We start from the raw sequence: 18261 nt of genomic DNA, 5'->3' as shown, positions 1-18261 counted from the left end.
GAGTGCGGTTTTAGTTTCCATATTACAATAAAGACATAGCAGCTCTGGAGAAAGTCCAGAGGAGGGTGACTAGGCTGATCCTGGGACTGAGAGGTCTAAGATATGAAGAAAGATTTAAGGAGTTGAACCTTGTAAGTTAAAGCAAATGGAGGTTAAGAGGTGACATGACTGAAGTGTTTAAAATTATGAAAGGAATCCATCCATATAATCGATCCCAGAGAACATGGGACACAGTAGGGCAGATGTCACACAAATGTTAACAATGTTATTCTTCCCACAAAGAACCGTAGACACACAGAATAAATTACCAAGTAGTGTGTTGGAGACTAGGACTTTAAGGATCTTCAGATCTCAACATGAAGCCATTTTGGAGAATCTAGGTAACTAGGATGGAGAAGCCTGTTGGTGTGAATGACCCGTTCTTATCACAGTTTTTCTAATGTCCTTTTGAGATGGGACGGTTGTTCTAATTCTTATATTAGGACAGCAGGAAAAACATCACCTTGTAGAATGCATCAGGATTTCCTCAATAATTTGCTGCATTCATTTCACCCTCACAAGCCTGCCAGGGCCTGCTGCAGAGAAACTTTCCCACAGCGTGATGCTGTCACCACCAATAATTGATAATGTGAGTTTTTCTTTCTTCTTTCGATGGCCAAAAAGCTCGATTTTGGTTACATCTGCCCTCTGTTGAGATGTCACGTGTGCTTTGTTTAGCAACGGCATACTCTCTTCCTCCCCTCTCTCATAAAGACGTGACTGGTGAAGCTCCTGTTGATAGATAGATAGATAGATAGATAGATAGATAGATAGATAGATAGATAGATAGATAGATAGATAGATAGTGTGGCGAGTGGCTGGGGCTGCTACCCAGCCGGGACGCCCAGGAGGACCGGAGGAGGGCTTGCACTTCCTCCAGACCACGAGGGAGTGACCGCCATGGAGCCTTTGGGGACCACGTGTGCAGAGTTTGGAAGGTCAACCCTGTAGGGGCCCGTGGTCACTGCCAGGGGGCGCCTTGATGCTTTTGGAGCTCTGGACCTCAGCACTTCTGCCACACCCGAAAGTGCTGGAGGGATGAGGACCGGGGACGCCCAGAATGCTTCCGGTGCGCAGCCGGCACTTCCGCCACACTGGAGAGTGCCAGTGGAAGATTGCCGGGAGGCACCTGGAGCACATCTGGGTGTGTATAAAAGGGGCCGCCTCCCTCCATTCGATAGCTGGAGTTGGGTGGAAGAAGGACGAAGTCTTGCAGGAGAGGAGTGGAGGCGGACCAGAAGAGAGAAGAGGCATTGTGTAAGAGCCTGGACTTTGGGGTGAAGTGGGTTGTGTGCTCTTTATTGTAAATATTAATAGTGTAAATAAACGTGTGGTGGTGCTTTGAAACACGTCCACCTGTCTGTATCCAGGGCTCGTTCCACAATAGATAGATAGATAGATAGATAGATAGATAGATAGATAGATAGATAGATAGATAGATAGATAGATAGATAGATAGATAGATACTTTATTAATCCCAAGGGGAAATTCACATACTCCAGCAGCAGCATACAATATTTAATTAAAGAGTGATAAAATGCAGGCATAACAGACAATAACTTTGTATAATGTTAACGTTTACCCCCCGGGTGGAACTGAAGAGTTGCATAGTGTGGGGGAGGAACGATTTCCTCAGTCTGTCAGTGGAGCAGGGCGGTGACAGCAGTCTGTCACTGAAGCTGCTCCTCTGTCTGGAGATGATACTGTTTAGTGGATTCTGTGGATTCTCCATGATTGACAGGAGTCTGCTCAGTACCCGTCACTCTGCCACGGATGTCAAACTGTCCAGCTCCGTGCCTACAATAGAGCCTGCCTTCCTCACCAGTTTGTCCAGGGGTGAGGCGTCCCTCTTCTTTATGCTGTCTCCCCAGCACACCACCGCGTAGAAGAGGGCGCTCGCCACAACTATCTGAAACATCTTATTGCAGATGTTGAAGGACGCCAGCCTTCTAAGGAAGTATAGTTGGCTCTGTCCTCTCTTGCACAGGGCATCAGTATTGGCAGTCCAGTCCAATTTATCATCCAGCTGCACTCCCAGGTATTTATAGTCTCCTCTAAAGACTGTTGCCTTCACAGTCTCTCCGATCTCAGCCACTGCAGCTTGTAATTTCTTTAGAGTTCTCACAGGTCTCTTGGTGGCCTCCTTCTGAGAGCTCTTCTTGCACAGTGACTCAGATTTACAGCTGTGCCATGCATTTCTTAATAATTGATTTAACTGGACTCCAGGAGATATTCTGCGAATCTCCTGATTTGTTTTTTTCTGTCACCTTTTCATGGGGTCTCTTGCATCCATTGTGTAGGTTAGGCGACCATCCCGACTCACCATTTTGACTTCAATCTACTGAAACCCCAGACAGGTGAGGTCCAATGAAGCAGCTCTGTGACTCTAGTGATGGCTTAGGGGTGTCATATTAAAGAGAGTAAATATGTATGCAGTTATTTTGGTTTAGACCACAACGCACTGGTCTGTTGTCCGGTGACCTTTTTCCAGCAGCACTTCCAGGTGTGGCAGAAGTCCTGCAACAAAGGGTTGACAGTACCTGCAGCACCCGCTGGCGGCTATCGGCTACTCTAGTGATGCTATGGGGTGTCATATTAAAGGAAGTAAATATGTGTGCAGTTATTCTGGTTTAATATTTGTAATTAGTCCAGACCACTTTGCAGAGATCTGTTTTCACTCTGACATTCAAGAGTCTTTATCTGCTGATTGGGATGTTAAATTAAATCCGCTGTAATTCAACGTTGCGTTTAAACTTCCAAAGGGGTGGATACATTTTATAGTGACTGTTTTTACTTTGATGCCACTTTGCATCTCTTTCATTTATATCTGTTTAAAATGCATTCTGGTATGTGAGAAAGTACAAGCTGATTAAAATAAATGTACATATATTGGTATGCCTTCAGAAAGAGGGTCTTGTAGAAATGTTTGTATAACAGGGATTTTAGGAGTTTGAGATCCCAGAGATGGAGATTTGAACTCATAAATCGTGCCGTCGTTTCTGTTTGCAGTTATTTGGACAGTTGTGAGTTTGTGAAGCGACTGACCACCTAAGCCAGTGTTGTTAGTAAAGCGCGCCTTACATCTTTAAATAAAAGTGATCGCATGTAGGTGTGTGGGGCCCAGTTTCTCTATGAAGAAGGAAATATTCAGCACTTGCTAATGAGCAATTAAAATGTAGAGCAAATTAGCTATTAATTTTTTTTGCCTACAGATGAGGTGTCACATTCTGATGTATATTTCACAGAATATGACAGCCTTACAGTGGTGCTAATTGGAAGTTAGGTGCAAGAGCCTCGTATATCACAGAGAATCTTTCATACAAATGAGGAGTCAGTAATGGAGATGGATTTAGTAAAATATTGCATATTGTGTTGCAGGAAAAGAAAGTTTTGATGGAGAGGAAGGAGATGGTTGAAAAAAATATCCTTTGGAAACTTTCTCAGAGACACTGCAGCCCAATTATTGACAAAAGGTACCACTTTATTTTTTACTCACTTTTAAAGATTTGGAACATGGCTTCAGGTAGAGTCACTCAGAGCATCAGCCTACTGTTAGGATCTCAAATCAGACCTAAAAAGTGGGGTGATCCCATTTGAAGAAATCTGGAAGTTAGCGTTACTGCCTCACGGCATCAGAGCCCTGAATTCGAGTTTTGGCACCGGTGACTGTCAGCGTGGCACTGCCATTTATTCCTCATGTCTGCCTGATGCTTTTCTCTGGGCTGTTTCTCTCACATATCGACTGTATGCGCTGCTCAGGCTGAACGGGCTTTCTTATTTGGTCTTGTATGATGAGTGAGACCTGTCTGGGGTTGGGTTCCTGTTGGAAAGGCACCAACTCCCTGAGCCTGTGAACCAGACCATGCCCAATGGAAGATGGACAGAGAACAAGTGTTCATTTTTCAAGTAATCTATATATATAAAAGTTAATGTACTGTATGTATGTTCCAGCATCACTTCCGAACGGATGGAGCGATTTTCATGAAACTTGGTACACGTTTGTCATTGGTCGACTAAAAATACTGTAGGATGAAATCAATCCTAACCCACCGCCTTCTGGATAGGGTGGAGGTGATCTTGCTGTCTTGTTTGCGTGTTAACCTCCAGTTGACACTCAGAACGACCACCAGAGGGCGAACTGGAGGCGACTGCCAGCATTCTTTATGCGCCCCTATGGCTTTTGAAATTCAATCGAGTTGGCCAGGTCCGAGTGTCAAGTGGATGATGACATACATACAAGACCGCAAGACAAGCACATCAGTGAGTCTTCATTGTTTGTGAATTTATTTTTATTTTAAGTTGTGGGTTTTTTTTTTTAATTATATTTTTTCTCAAACAATTTAAAAAAACAAAACTTTATTTTCTGCTCTGTGATGTCACGCTGGCCTCAGAAAGCCTCATGGGGAGTTTGGAAAAACAAACGTTTGCCTAAGCCAGCCTCGTGGCAGATTTACAAGCAAATATTCAGCGAACAAGGATACTGGCGAATGCAGAAAATTTGCCGATCAACACTACTAAGAACATTGACATGGCCATGAAATGTAATATTAATATTCACTATTTACTTATGGTTTGTTTTGTTACTGTGACACAGTGATGTTCAGGATGGTGCATTTTGGTGTGGATTTTCATCATTGTACATGTAAAAGAGCCCTTTGCCTAATTTGTGTGCCATCTTGTGAACGAACCTTGTTTTTTTGGTGTCATTTAGTATTTAACTAGTGGTAGGGAAAAGAAAATCTCAGCAGACTCATTTCCTGTCACGTGTAGACATTTTGTTGTGGTGGTACGATTCCCACATGGCAGTGGGGCAGTCTCAATCCTAAAGATGCATCGCAGACAGAAGCGAAACTGGAAGCTCCACGATGCTTGGACAGGACATATCCTCAGCCTCTTCTGCTGGAATCAAGAAACAGGAAAGCACAACAGCAAGGAGTTCCTGGGTAGTTTGACTTTCCATTGGAGGAAGAACAGTGATGGACACACAATGCTTGTCTTGGTGTGGACATTATGCAACATATTACATTTTTAAAATAACGATGTGCTTCTCCAGGGGTTATGTGATCAAAAGTGATAAAACAGAATTGATTTGGCTAAGGTGCTGCAGATTACTGTATTACACAGCTACCGACAAAACACACCTATATATAAAAAGTATATATACATAAAAGATATGGGGATATAGTAAACAGGATTCCTCTACATCTTGTAAAAAAATGGAAAATATTTACAAACTCTTTCTTTAATGACCTTTAATGACCTCTTGGGCACAGCCATCAGCAGTGTGTCTGTTTGCGGAGAGAGTGTCAACCTCATCGAGAGGTTTACTTACCTTGGCAGTGTCATTCATGTCTCTGGTGACTTCCTGTGAAGTCAGTAGACGGATTGGGAGAACAAAGGGAGTCGTGAGGTCGCTGGAAAGGGCTGTGTGGCGCTCCTGATATCTCTGCAGAAGGACGAAGGTCCAAGTCTTTAGAGTCCTGGTGCTTCCTGTCTTGCTATATGGTTGTGAGACATGGACGCTATCCAGTGACCTGAGATGAAGACTGGACTCCTTTGGTACTGTGTCTCTCTGGAAAATCCTTGGGTACCGTTGGTGTGACTTTGTGTTGTTCATGGAGTCCCGGATGAGGCACATTACCTGCATTGTGAGGGAGCATCAGTTACGGCACTACGGCCATGTGGCACGTTTCCCTGAGGGTGATCCGGCTCGTAAGATCCTTATTGTTGGGGACCTGAGTGGCTGGACCAGGCCAAGGGGTCACCCACATAACACCTGGCTGCGGCAGATAGAGGGTCATTTCTGGAGGGTGGGACTGGACTGCATGTCTGCCTGGGGGCCGCCAACTAGAATCCTAAGCTGTTTTGTCATGTGGTGGGTGCGGTGGTGGGCTGTACGAGTGGATGCTCCCCACCCTGACCTGACCTGACCTGACTTTCAAGTTAGTTTCAAATTTTGCAATTTCAAAATCACCAATGAAATGAATTTTAGTGTCAGACCAACCTAATAATAGTCCTTATCACTTACACGACACATCATACTAAGTTTGTAACTTTTGATATTCCGACCATATCTCTCCCCCATAGCTTCTTTGTGAACAGGAAAATAAACAATTAACAGGCCACTGAAATGCCAAAAACAAAACGATGTGTGGCAGTAAAAATGCCAGTTACACAAAATGCAGCACATTGTTATACAGCGGGTTCAAAAAGTACTCAGCGTACACTGATGAGAACTCAATAAAGTGGGCAAGAACTGAAGGGGTCTGACTACTCTGTCTCGTATGTCATTTTCTATTTTTATGAAACACAGTAAAAATGGCACACCTTACTAAAGAAAGCCTTTCCACTGACATTTTTGGCTTGTTTGTCTTTTAGGCTATTATGTAGATATTTGTCACTTTCCCTAGTGGAGACGTTAAAATAAAATGTCCTCAAGTCCTCGACAAGCAGAGGGACAAATCTCACTTCTGCCAGCGGCTGCTCTGGGGGTTTGTGGGTAGAGCTACATGTAGTACTTGTCATCTTAGCCTTTCACAATATGAGGCGGTAACTTGTGACATTACAGGAGGAGTGTTAGGATCCTTCCAAACTTCTATATATAAAGTGTGTTTGTCTGTTTCAGTAATTTGTGGTACTTCACACATCTCTGAACTCGTTAAGTCCTGTCAGCATCGCTGTCTTAAGAGAGAAAGAGAGTGAGTACAGGATTTAAAATATTAATAGGCTGTGATATTGTGCGGCCTCTGGGTGTGAATTCCTGGTTGTTAGCAGTCAGCACACAATGAGATCATAGGCGCCATCTCTGGAGAACGGCGGACATCCTCTGACACTCTGGAAGACGGCTCAGAGTGGTCCGCCACTGCTGTCTGAAAGCTCTTCTGTGGGACAAATGCCATATTTTTCCCTCTTGCCTTTTAATGAAAAAGATATCCTTCTGTGTGATTTTAGAAACTAAAAGATTCTCTCACTGAGCAAATTATTAGGCCCCCTAACTAATACTGGGTAGGGCCCAGTCTGACCCCTCTCATCAGCGTGGCGTTCCCATCCACAGAGCTGACACCCACCGGATGTTTTTTTGTTTTCTGTACTTTTCTGAGTAAACTCTAGAGACTCTACAGAAATACTCAGAGCAGCCGCCGACAATCGTGCCAGGGTTGAATCCACTGGGATCGCATATTTTCCTCTTTCTGGTGTTTGATGTGAACATTAACTGAAGCTCCTGCCCTGAATGCATTGCACTGCTGCCACGTGATTGGCTGATTAGATAATTGCATGGATCAGCTGGTGTACAGGTCAGTCAGTCATTGTCTAATCCGCAAACTACAGGGTCACGGGGGTCTGCTGGAGCCAATCCCAGCCAGCACAGGGTGCAAGACAGGAACAAACCCCGGGCAGGGTGCCAGCCCACCGCAGGGCACACACACACACACCAATCACACATTAGGGACACTTGAGGCCACCTACTTCCATTTCAAATTAAGTATGCCAGGCAAACACGTTTCCTTTGTAAAGTACTGCCTAGGGTCTGGTGCCACACTGGTACCAAACAGCAACCTCTGCGATCACAAGCCTCCAGTGCCCACCAGTTTAAATTATTATTCTTTATTTATTAATCAAAGTGACCTTATCCAAAACATCCATCCATCCATTATCCAACCCGCTATATCCTAACTACAGGGTCACGGGGGTCTGCTGGAGCCAATCCCAGCCAGCACAGGGCACAAGGCAGGAACAAACCTGGGCAGGGCGCCAGCCCACCGCAGGGCACACACACACACCAATCACACACTAGGGACACATTAGGATCGCCAATGCACCTAACCTGCCTGTCTTTGGACTGTGGGAGCAAACCGGAGCACCTGGAGGAGACTTGGGGAGAACATGCAAACTCCACACAGGGAGGACCTCAGGAAGCGAATTCAGGTCTCCTAACTGCGAGGCAGCAGCGCTACCACTGCGCCACCGTGCCGCCCCTGGTGTGCAGGTATTCCTAATAATTTTCCCAGTGAGTATGACTGGACATGTGCTGCTGCTGCATCGTGGAAGCCCCCTGCATATTATTTCCTGCTGCAGTACTGAATTGGTAAGGCAGCCCGCCTTTAATATGTTTGAAAGATGGAACAAAGCCTGGCTTAATGGTGGCTGAAGCCACATCCTTACTCTTTAAAGACCAACACCCTAAATTCTCAGGCATCCTCAGTTTCTTGGGTAGGAACTCCACACTCAAGGCAATTCAAATCAGAGGGGTGCCATTAGAACGCTACACCAAGTCAGGGTGGTCTGAGAGCAGCAAGCAACTTTCAGCGCAGGATCATTAGCAGAAAGTACAAATGAATGTCTAATCTCAAGACTCCAACTGGTTATCAATATTTAATAAAAAAAATATAATAATTTAAAAATACAGTAAATAGGACACCACAGAAAGAAAAAACCGAGATCAATTATTCACAAGCTTGGCGCTTCTGATCCAACTAGCAGTCCTGTGAAACTCCAAGACGGAGGGAGCGACTGTTGAACGCAACATTCTTATTAGTTGCAAAATTTTCAACTAGCCACTCGGAACCTCCAGATTGACACTAATTACAGATTAAAATATGGAATCGAAGAGTTTCCAATTGCTCTCTTTAAAACCTGCAGTGGAGCAAAGGAAGCACTTGTCACTTTGGCAATTATAACTTTCTATTATGAAACATCTTGGCAGTCATACAGTGGAGACTTGTAAGCACAGAAGATTAATTGGAAGGAGCTGGAGGAGAGCATGGAAACTGTCCAGTGGAGCTTCATTACTTCCTTTCCTCACACAAACAGCAGGCTTAAGGAATACGCGATGTGCGCAGAACTCATTTACATGCTGCTCGAGCGCTCACGCCAAGGCAGCCTGTCGACAATGGGAGAGCAGAGGACCGTTCACATACTCCTCTCACTTTGGGTATTTTATATGGGCGTCTATCGAAAAACTTGAGACAAATTACCGAGCAGTGCACTTTGCCGTGGATTGCAAACCTCCTGTAAGTGTTCATATGGATGACTGGACGTATTTATGTAACTCTTTCTGTTTATTCCCTGGGTGTCTGCATCTCTTTGGAGTGTCCCAGTGCATGAGCTCCATTTAGAGCGCATTCTGTCCTTCTTTTTAAAATTTTGACGACATATTAAATGTGTGAAAAATCTAACCATCCACTTTCTATTCTATGCATCCATTTTGGGTGTGTTAGCCAAGTCTATCGGTCTGTGTGGCACGCTTTCTCCTTCAATTGAGATATCTTCAACAGATCGTGTTATACACAGTTTTAAAATTGAAAAACATTGGCAAATTTGTGAATTTCTTTTACAGCATTTGGTGTAACTTCAACTATGAATTGCTCCACTGTTTCAATCTCACCTTGCCAGCGGTGACACCAACTTGCGTATCTTGTATTTTTTTCTCTTTTTCACCCTAATAGCTGCTACTGATGGCAAACAGATCCTCAGTACAAGTTAATGAAACACCAGTAGACTGCGTTGCCATCGCTGACTGCTTAAGTGCATGTGGACCCACAATCCTCTGCTGTGAAACGTGGCTCTGTGTTCACAGAACTATCTGCATCAGCAAGTCAGCGGACTGCACCGACAGGAGGTGTGCTCGTGAACTGGGAGTAGTGACCAAATGGACACAAGCAACAGAAATGAGTTGTTGGGACAGAGCTGGGAGCTTGGCAAGTGTGACTGATGTTAAGTCTTCAGATGAAGAGGCGGTTTGACTAGAGGTGTGCCAAGCATGGGCTGCTGCCAGAAAACCAAAGGGCAGACCCAGGGCATGCTGGTGGTGTTACAGTTGGCTTGTCAATACCTGTGGCAAAGAAAATGGAAGTGTACTCATCCTGGTTGTTTATTACCTTTAAAAGGAGTTTCATTTCAGAGGATGGATGGATGGATGAAAAAGATCTCTCAGGAACAGCAGACCCCCCTTTTAATACCATTGGCAGAGATTCAAATCAAATCAAATGAGTTTTCACCACATTACTCTGCGAGGGTCTGTGATGATGCGGATTGGTTGCATGCTCCCATCATCTGTCCAGGAGCCCTTGAACCCTACACCGTCGGTAACTTAACCGATGAGCTTAGCAGTGAGGCAACAACAATGGAGCAAGGGGATGGTGCAACAGTGTTTTTAAAACAATCAATAAAAACAATGTTCAAATTAAATAAAGCACAGTGCATTCAAAATTCTTCAAATAAATAATCCATAAAAGCAAGTGCTGAACGTGGAGGTTAAAATCCATTAGAAAAATCTTCTAAAAACAGCAAGGTTAAAGCACAACGCAGGAAACAATCCTTAACACAAAGCCCTGGCGGCTCTCCTGCTTCTCCCGTCTGGGCCCGGCAACAGAAGAGTCGCCCTCTCGGCAGCTGACCTTTTCTCCCCTCGACTGGTCTGGAGGTCTCCCGATCCCTGGCTTCGGTTGCTCACTCACCCCAGACCGAGACTTGGCTTCCTTGACGACCAGGACGCTCACATCAAGGACTTCACCCACCAAGCCTCCCGACTCCCGCTGCCTTCACGGTCTTACGCGGCCTGTCGTTCATCAACCGGTCACTCCAGCTCCTTGCTTGCTCAGCTGGAGCACCTGTTTCCTTCTGCCCCCCAACCGAGTGTTGGCCAAGCACCCTTCTTGGAGCTCACCTTCCAGCTGCCTACCTGCGAGCCTGCACTCATTCACTCGCTCGCTCACTCACACCGGCTCTCTCGCCACACTGCTTCCTGTTCTCCAGCAACCTCCGTCTTTCTTTGTCTCTCTCTTTTCTTTCTTCTTTTTTCCCTCTAACAGACTCGCACTTCTATTTATCAAGAGGGCATGGCAGCTGTGGCAAATCAGCGGCCCCAGGAACAATCACGGATGTGGACAGTTTCCCACCTGTGCACTTAGGTGAGAAACGCTCACATCGCGAATCGCCCCGAGAACCGCTTCAGCCACACAGCCACCATGCCCCCTCACCAAGCCACGAGCGGGGTGCTTATCTATTTAAAAATGGCCTTTTTCACATGAGCTGTGGACCCACCACACCACTGGGTCGCATGTTTGGTATTTTGATGTCCTTGTGAATTTGAATTCTTGAATTGAATGCCCCAAAAGAACGGAGTGGTGGCTCTGAAGCTAAGGATCTGCGCTGGTATCCAGAAGGTTGCTAAGGATCTGCTGGGCCCTTGAGCAAGACCCTTAACCTCTAATTGCTCCAGGGGCGCTGTACAATGGCTGACCCTGCACTCTGACCCCAAGGGGTATGCAAAACCTAACAAATTCCTAATACAAGAAATTGTATGAAGCAAAATAAAGAACAATCTGTGATTGTGCTGCGTACTTTACTTACTTAACTTTAACATAACATTCACAACGTTGTGTGCAGAACAGAGTCTGACTCACCAGCATGGGACTCAAGGCCGGAGCCCACGCTGGATGCGACTCCAGTTCACTGCAGGACTCACCCAGTCGGCATACCCTGCAAGTCTTTGAGATGTGGAAGGACAACCAGGTGCGTACCGCTGCTCAGGAGCGTGTAATGGCTGAGGCAGTACAGTACGTCTTAAAGGAATAGTCCACCTTAAAATGTTATTTTTTAAACGTTACTTACCACATGTAGTTTCTAGTGATGGCCAAAAAAAGTTTTAATCTTGTGTTTTCATGCAGAGCAGAATTAACAAAGTTTCTTATATAAATAGACGTCTATTGTGACCAATGCTGGACAACAGCAAACAATAACAGGAAACGTTCCTGAAAATAATCTCATGCAATCTCCAGTTGTCTAGTTATGAGACTTTCTGTAACGGACGAACTGAATAAACCACTTTGTCTCTTCTGAGGACCTAAACGACCACTGGCTGACATACTGGATGACTTGGATACCTGGGTGGATAAAGAAACTCTTTATGTTCTTTGGTGGACTGATTGTGATTCTCACAGTACTGTTTTACTTTGTCAAGTCTGTGATTTCTGTTCTCGCCGCACCACTCCAGTTACACGTGGGGTACATGTGGTAGTCCCCAAAGATGCTGACTTTTCATTTCCTTTTTTAATTACACAACTATAGTTCATCTGAAATGATTGAAAACAGGGGATCATGGAAGAGTTAATTGTTAAATATTATTAAACATTCCTGTATTATTTAAGCAGTCCTAAGGCCTTGAGATCTTTGAGACAGTAGTCAATAACAGATAAGAAACTGCTCAATACCTGTAAAGAATAATACTTAATAATGCCAAGAATACAACTGAATTTGCGTTTTTACTTGAAACTGGCTAAGTGTAACTGACCTTTGAAGGGAATGCAATTTCCATGACATGAATTAGTCAAAGAAACCTCTAATAACTCTCGTGTTCTCGGCTAAAATCCAGACAACCAGGCGTTACACCAGCGTCTCAGTTTTACACGTAGCATTACAAATGTTTCTGTGAGTTAAATTATCGAGTCTGATGTTTCTCTTTGACAATCTCTGCTCCTGTAAAGTTCCTTGGGATTGTGAAGGTGTGATGTTTCTATGTACGTCAAAGTTTAAGTGTTAAATAAAACATGTATGACTTTGAAATGTACATCACTATATATATAAAATCCAACATCAGTCTGTCTGTCTGTGCGCTTTTCACGAGGTAACTACTTAACAGATTTAAATCGGGTTTTTTTCTATAATTTGCTTGAACATTCCAGTTGATTTTGCGACTTCTCTCATCACGCTAAGTATCAGAGTTCGCTTTTGGCAACGATTTATTTCTGCAAATCTGAGAGAGAGGCTGCAGGCTGAGGGGATGTGGGGAGAGCCCTCCTCATTCACGCGCCAGTCGCGCTACCTTTCGTCATGTGTTAGGGCCAATTTATACTTCACGCTCAGAACGCGTACGCACCCGCATCATGGCTGCCACGCGTTCCCAGCGTTCATTTCACGCGTCCTCTGAGCAGGTCCTCAGAAATTAACGCGACGCGTGCGCGAGTTGCAGTACCAGCAAAAAGTCATGGGGCGCAGTGTGCTAAAAGTCGGGACGTGATGTCAGAGTCTCTGTTTACTATCTACATGTGACAGAAAGGCTCTATGGAGATCCTACGGGATGAATGCTTCGATGTGGTGAAGCAAAATGCCGACATACAGATGCATTCGTGGTGCTTTTATATTCAAGCATCGCATATTCCCGATCGTAATGACACGACACATTTTAAAAGTCTCATATACCATCTTTTGTGCCGTCTTTTTATTTTTTTATTTTTGCAACTTAACAACAGCAACATAATGTATAGCGTTGTTATATTTGAGCCACTGAGAAAAAAATAAAGGACACGGTGAAAACGTATATTTTGTGATTAAAGAGGAAATTTCGGCGTTAATCTCGAAATGTCCACTTTAACCTCGTAGTTTACTTTATCGTTAATGCAGACCATCGTAAACGTCATCCCAGTTTTTAATCGCTACGAGCTTCTTGGACCTGACAGCGGCGGCAAGCAGCAATAGATCACCACACAAAACAAATTAAATGTATGATATTCCCACTCTCTGCACATTTAGAATCTTTAGATTTATACTTGATACCACTTTCATGAATAAATGCATTAAAGTGTGTATGTTATATTTTACATATAATTTCGTTTAAATAATGAATACTGTTAATAATTACACACATGGGGGTGTCACGGTGGCGGAGCGATAGCACTGCTGTCTCGCAGGAAGTTACGTTGCTGGTATTTCCTGCTTGTATTCCACACTGAGCTCAGGTTTCCTTCCAAAGATATGCAGATTTGGGGATTTGGTGCCGCTAAAATGTCGCTAGTGTATGTGTGTGCTTGTATTCACCTTGTGATGAGCTGAGGCCTCATCCAGGGTTTGTTTCTCACTCGTGCCCAATGCTTGCTGGAATGGACACATCCCTGGATTGATGGATTTAATCAATAAACATCCATTTCAGAGATATTGCGGTAAGGTGTCATCAGAATTTAGTAAGTGTTCTAGGCAATTCACAACACAGAGAAGCCGAACATGTTCTCACCGTGATAATATCTCGCACTGCCACCTGGTGGATTCCTCCAGATTTACGTAAAGCACGCGCGCAAGTATGAACACGACAACGCTTGTGTAGCAGGAGTGTCCGCTGCAGCATGCGTCGCGTCGTGTGAAGTATAACTCCGGCCTTAGAGAGCACCTTGCCTCTGCTTAGCTAGCAATACATGATTATTCAACAGACATTGTCATCTACAGACTGTTAAGGAGTAACGTTTGATGTTTTTGAGAGATCAGAGCTTTGTGTGTTTTACAGGGTAGCTGCTGATTGCCAGAGATATCACGGCCACGCAGGGGACGCTCCTCCGCCAGAGCTGAACACGATCAGATACGGTGCCCACCTTCCTACCTTCCGCTTGGCCAGAATTACATTTTTTTTTAATTGCATTTTAAAGTTTGTCCTGTTTCACTATTACGTTGGCAGAGGTAGTTTTGGTATTAATAAAATCTAAATCCTTTATTTGTAGTGCATTGCCGCCTAGGTTCAAATCCTGACCTGGGCACTGTCTGCACGAACTCCTCATTCAGATTTCTTCTAAAATTCCCATTATGTGCACATTAGGCTAACTGGTAACCCCAAGCTGACCAGGGCTCCAGGACTGGTTTCTGCCCAGTTCTTAATGCTTCTGGAACAGGCAATGTGACCCTGACTTGGAAGGTGGGTTGAATAAGGAAAAGATTATTTTTCTTCAGATTAAATCTTTTTACCACATAAGTAGTGAAGAAGGCAGGCTCTATTGTAGGAGTAAAGCTGGACAGTTTAACATCTGTGGCAGAGCGACAGGCACTAAGCAAACTCCTGTCAATCATGAAGAATCCACTGCATCCACTGAACAGTGTCATCTCCAGGCAGAGGAGTAGCTTCAGTGACAGACTTTTGTCACCGTCCTGCTCCACTGACAGACTGAGGAGATTGTTCCTCACCCACATTATGCGACTCTTCAATTCCACCCGGGGGAGTAAATGCTAACATTACTCAAAGTTATTGTCTGCTTTTATATGCATTTTTTATTACTATTAATTTAATATTTTTTTGGGATTAATAAAGTATCTATCTATCTATCTATCTAGTGTTTAATGCTTGAAGTGGAACCAGATTACTGGTGCTTCTTTAATTACTGGCAGACATTCAATCAGATAGTTGGATATTTGGGGGTCTCTCATGTAAATTTACAAAAAGATGCCAATACTCACAATACACAAAAAAATGGTGATGGTACTCTATCTTGAAATTGGAAGAAGTGCCGCTGCTATGTACCTGTGTGTATCAGCCCACCTCAGGCACGGCTGGTATTCACATCTTTAGATGCAACATTGCGACATTAATCCACGTCAAAGCTGCTTTCACTTACTCTTGTGTGTGGTTTCTCTTCACAGTTTAATGTCAAGCCAACGGGAGCGATCCACATTACGAGACCAAATTATTCACTTAGACCACGTGATTCTGGATCAGGACAAGATCATGAGAGGTTACATTTTTCAGGTAAGTTGACTTTCCTTTAGAATTTCTAGAAATTAGTTTCAGATACCTGAAGATATGTCTAAAGCATTTTACAATATCTCAGACTGATGTCAAGATATCTTGAAATGACAAACTGTTCGGTGTCAGATACCTCAGTGAGCTGAAATCTGCTTCTGTTCCATCTGAGATATCACAAAAACACTTCTGAGAATCTTAAACTAAGTTTGAAACAATTTATTTGAAATATCTAAAACGCATTTCAAGAACTCTCAAGGTGGCTTCCTGGAAAATATCTTGAAATGAATTTGTGGTATCTCAGAATGAACAAGAAGTTATTGTTATTGAGTTATTGAGATATCTTGAGATGCACTGTAGAAGATGTCTGGAAATGTATTTGACGTCTCTTAAAATGCTTTTCAGATATCCCAAAATGGTCTGGCTATTTTTTTAAGATATGAAACTTTAATTAAGATATCCCAGAACGTATTTCAGGTATCTTCATATTCATATTCATGTTTCAGATATCTAAAATTTATTTTATGATATCTTAAAATGGGCCACTGCTCCATTGTCCGTCTTTTAAAATATACTTAAAAATATCACAAATTTTCTTCAAGACATCTGAAATTAATTTTAAGATATCTTTAAAAAACACATGAGCTTATTTTGAGATATATGAATATCATTTTCAGAGATACTGAAAGACACATCAAGGTACCTTCAAACACACACGAATACACAAATACACACAGAAAGTGAATCTGCCATACCTGGAAACCTGAATTATAGTGAGCGAGACCTCCGGGCCATTAAGGCTGCTGCTCTCACCACAATACGCTCTAAGAAACAAGGAGTTCTGGCTGTGCTGCAGCATTTTGCAAGTGGAATGCCACAATTTGCCCACAACGCCACCCCTAAGTATGAGTATAAAAGCAACATCCACACGGGAGAGAAGAGCCTTTCAGTTTGCGGCACTTGATGCCATTTGTTTTTTTTCTTTTTACCAGATTGACAGACTAAAGAAGGAGCTTCTGTTTCAAGATGAGAGTATAGCCAATCTTCACGAAAGACTGCACTCACTGGAAGCGCAGGTAAAACAATACTGAGGGGCTGCTTTGGGGGGTCCTAACTAGGGTTGCCAGATGTCCCTTATATACGGGACATGTCCCATATTTGATCATTTTGTCCCCGTCCCATACTGACCTTTCAGGGACACCGTATTTAGTTCATTTTAAAATTTCGTAATAAAAATATATTTTTATTACCTTCCTACAGTACTTAGTTGTAACTTTATAAGTAATACCCAGTGTTACTGGGGGGAAAACAAAGTGTTTTTTTTTTTTTTAATTATCGGCCCACAGTTCTCTGTCGGATTTGCATAAATACATCGGTATCGCAAGCGAACTCTGGTACTTAGCACGATGAGAGAAGTCACAAAATCAACTGGAAAGTTCAAGCAAATTACAGAAAACAACCAGATCTAAATCTGATAAGTAATTCTCTCGTGAAAGGCGGACAGACAGACATACAGACAGAACGCACTTGGACCACAAAATTTTTAAAACTTTTTCTTAGGGAGCACCTATGGGCCAAGGGTAACCTACATTTCAAATTAAAATTTTTGGCTTTTATATATATAGATTTACACATTTTGTGACAAGAAGAGACCTGGGACATTGTAAAGGTTTGGGGCAGCCACCCGTATAATGTGTTCCTGGCTGCAAACATAAAAGGTTTGGTAGCGAGTAAAGTTTACAAGACAGAGTCCAAAGCAGAACTGAATTCCAGAGGAAAGGAGAGAGGCTTTATAGAAAGTCTAGGGGAAGTGATGTCATCCTTAGGGCCGGGACTGGAAGTGATGTCATCCTCGGAGCTGGGACCGGAAGTGGCATGTCCCGAGTTGAGGCAGTGGTTTCTGATGGGATTTCCCAGGAAAGGTCTGCAGGGAACTTAGAAAGAGCGTTAGTGCACCCCACCAACCCCTGGGCAGATGTGTTACCATTATTCTCCAAGCCCTTCAGCTGCCTCCTATTCACACATGTGTGACAATATATACTGTAACTATATAACTGTGTTAGCCAGTACCGTTAAAAGCACAGGATCCTAAAAAGTATTGAAATCGTCAGAACTGCTCTGGGCATCTCTTTCCTAGGATGATTCGTGTTGCTGACGGTGTGCTGGCCTCGCTTGGGTATCCTCAGAGCTGGAGCTCTTACCCCGACTCTACCTCTCACTTCCGGGCCGGACAGACACACACACTTCCATGTGTAGACGTTTATATATAAGATATATATATGGTTGTTGGAGTCACAAAGACAGAATGAGTCCCAAAAATAGTGGGGTGCCAACCCAGCCAACTCTATTTAATTTCTAAAGCCACAGGGGTGCGGTGGGGCTCAAACATAAAGAATGCTGGCAGTCACCTCCAGTTCGCCCTCTGGTGGTCGTTCCGAGTGTCAACTGGATAATAACATGCATACAAGACTGCAAGATCACACCCCCACCCTACCCAGAAGGGGTGGGTTAGGGTTGATTTCACCCTACAATATTTTTAGTCGACTAATGAGAAACATGTGTACCAAGTTCCATGAAAATCGCTCCAGCCATTCGGAAGTGATGCTGGAACATACATACATACATACATAGACTTTTATATATATATAGATTATACTTTCTTTTCTCAGATTCTTTTGATGAAGATAACCGAAACGTAACAAGGAAACGAGTGTTTGCGGCCTGTT

General features: G+C 43.6%; 1 protein-coding gene across 1 annotated transcript in view; it reads left to right on the top strand.

Moving 5' to 3' along the window:
- LOC120527242 (coiled-coil domain-containing protein 68-like) overlaps positions 1-18261 on the top strand; it is a 54096-nt gene that overhangs the window by 25645 nt on the left and 10190 nt on the right. Inside the window, exons 5-7 of the mRNA XM_039750423.1 lie at positions 3418-3512; positions 15436-15541; positions 16528-16611. Coding sequence (XP_039606357.1) covers positions 3418-3512; positions 15436-15541; positions 16528-16611 — 285 coding nt within the window. The remainder of the gene's footprint in view (positions 1-3417; positions 3513-15435; positions 15542-16527; positions 16612-18261) is intronic.

The sequence above is a fragment of the Polypterus senegalus genome, chromosome 4 (assembly GCF_016835505.1).
Source record: "Polypterus senegalus isolate Bchr_013 chromosome 4, ASM1683550v1, whole genome shotgun sequence".
NCBI lineage: Eukaryota > Metazoa > Chordata > Cladistia > Polypteriformes > Polypteridae > Polypterus > Polypterus senegalus.
This window is presented reverse-complemented; position numbering and strand designations above follow the sequence as displayed.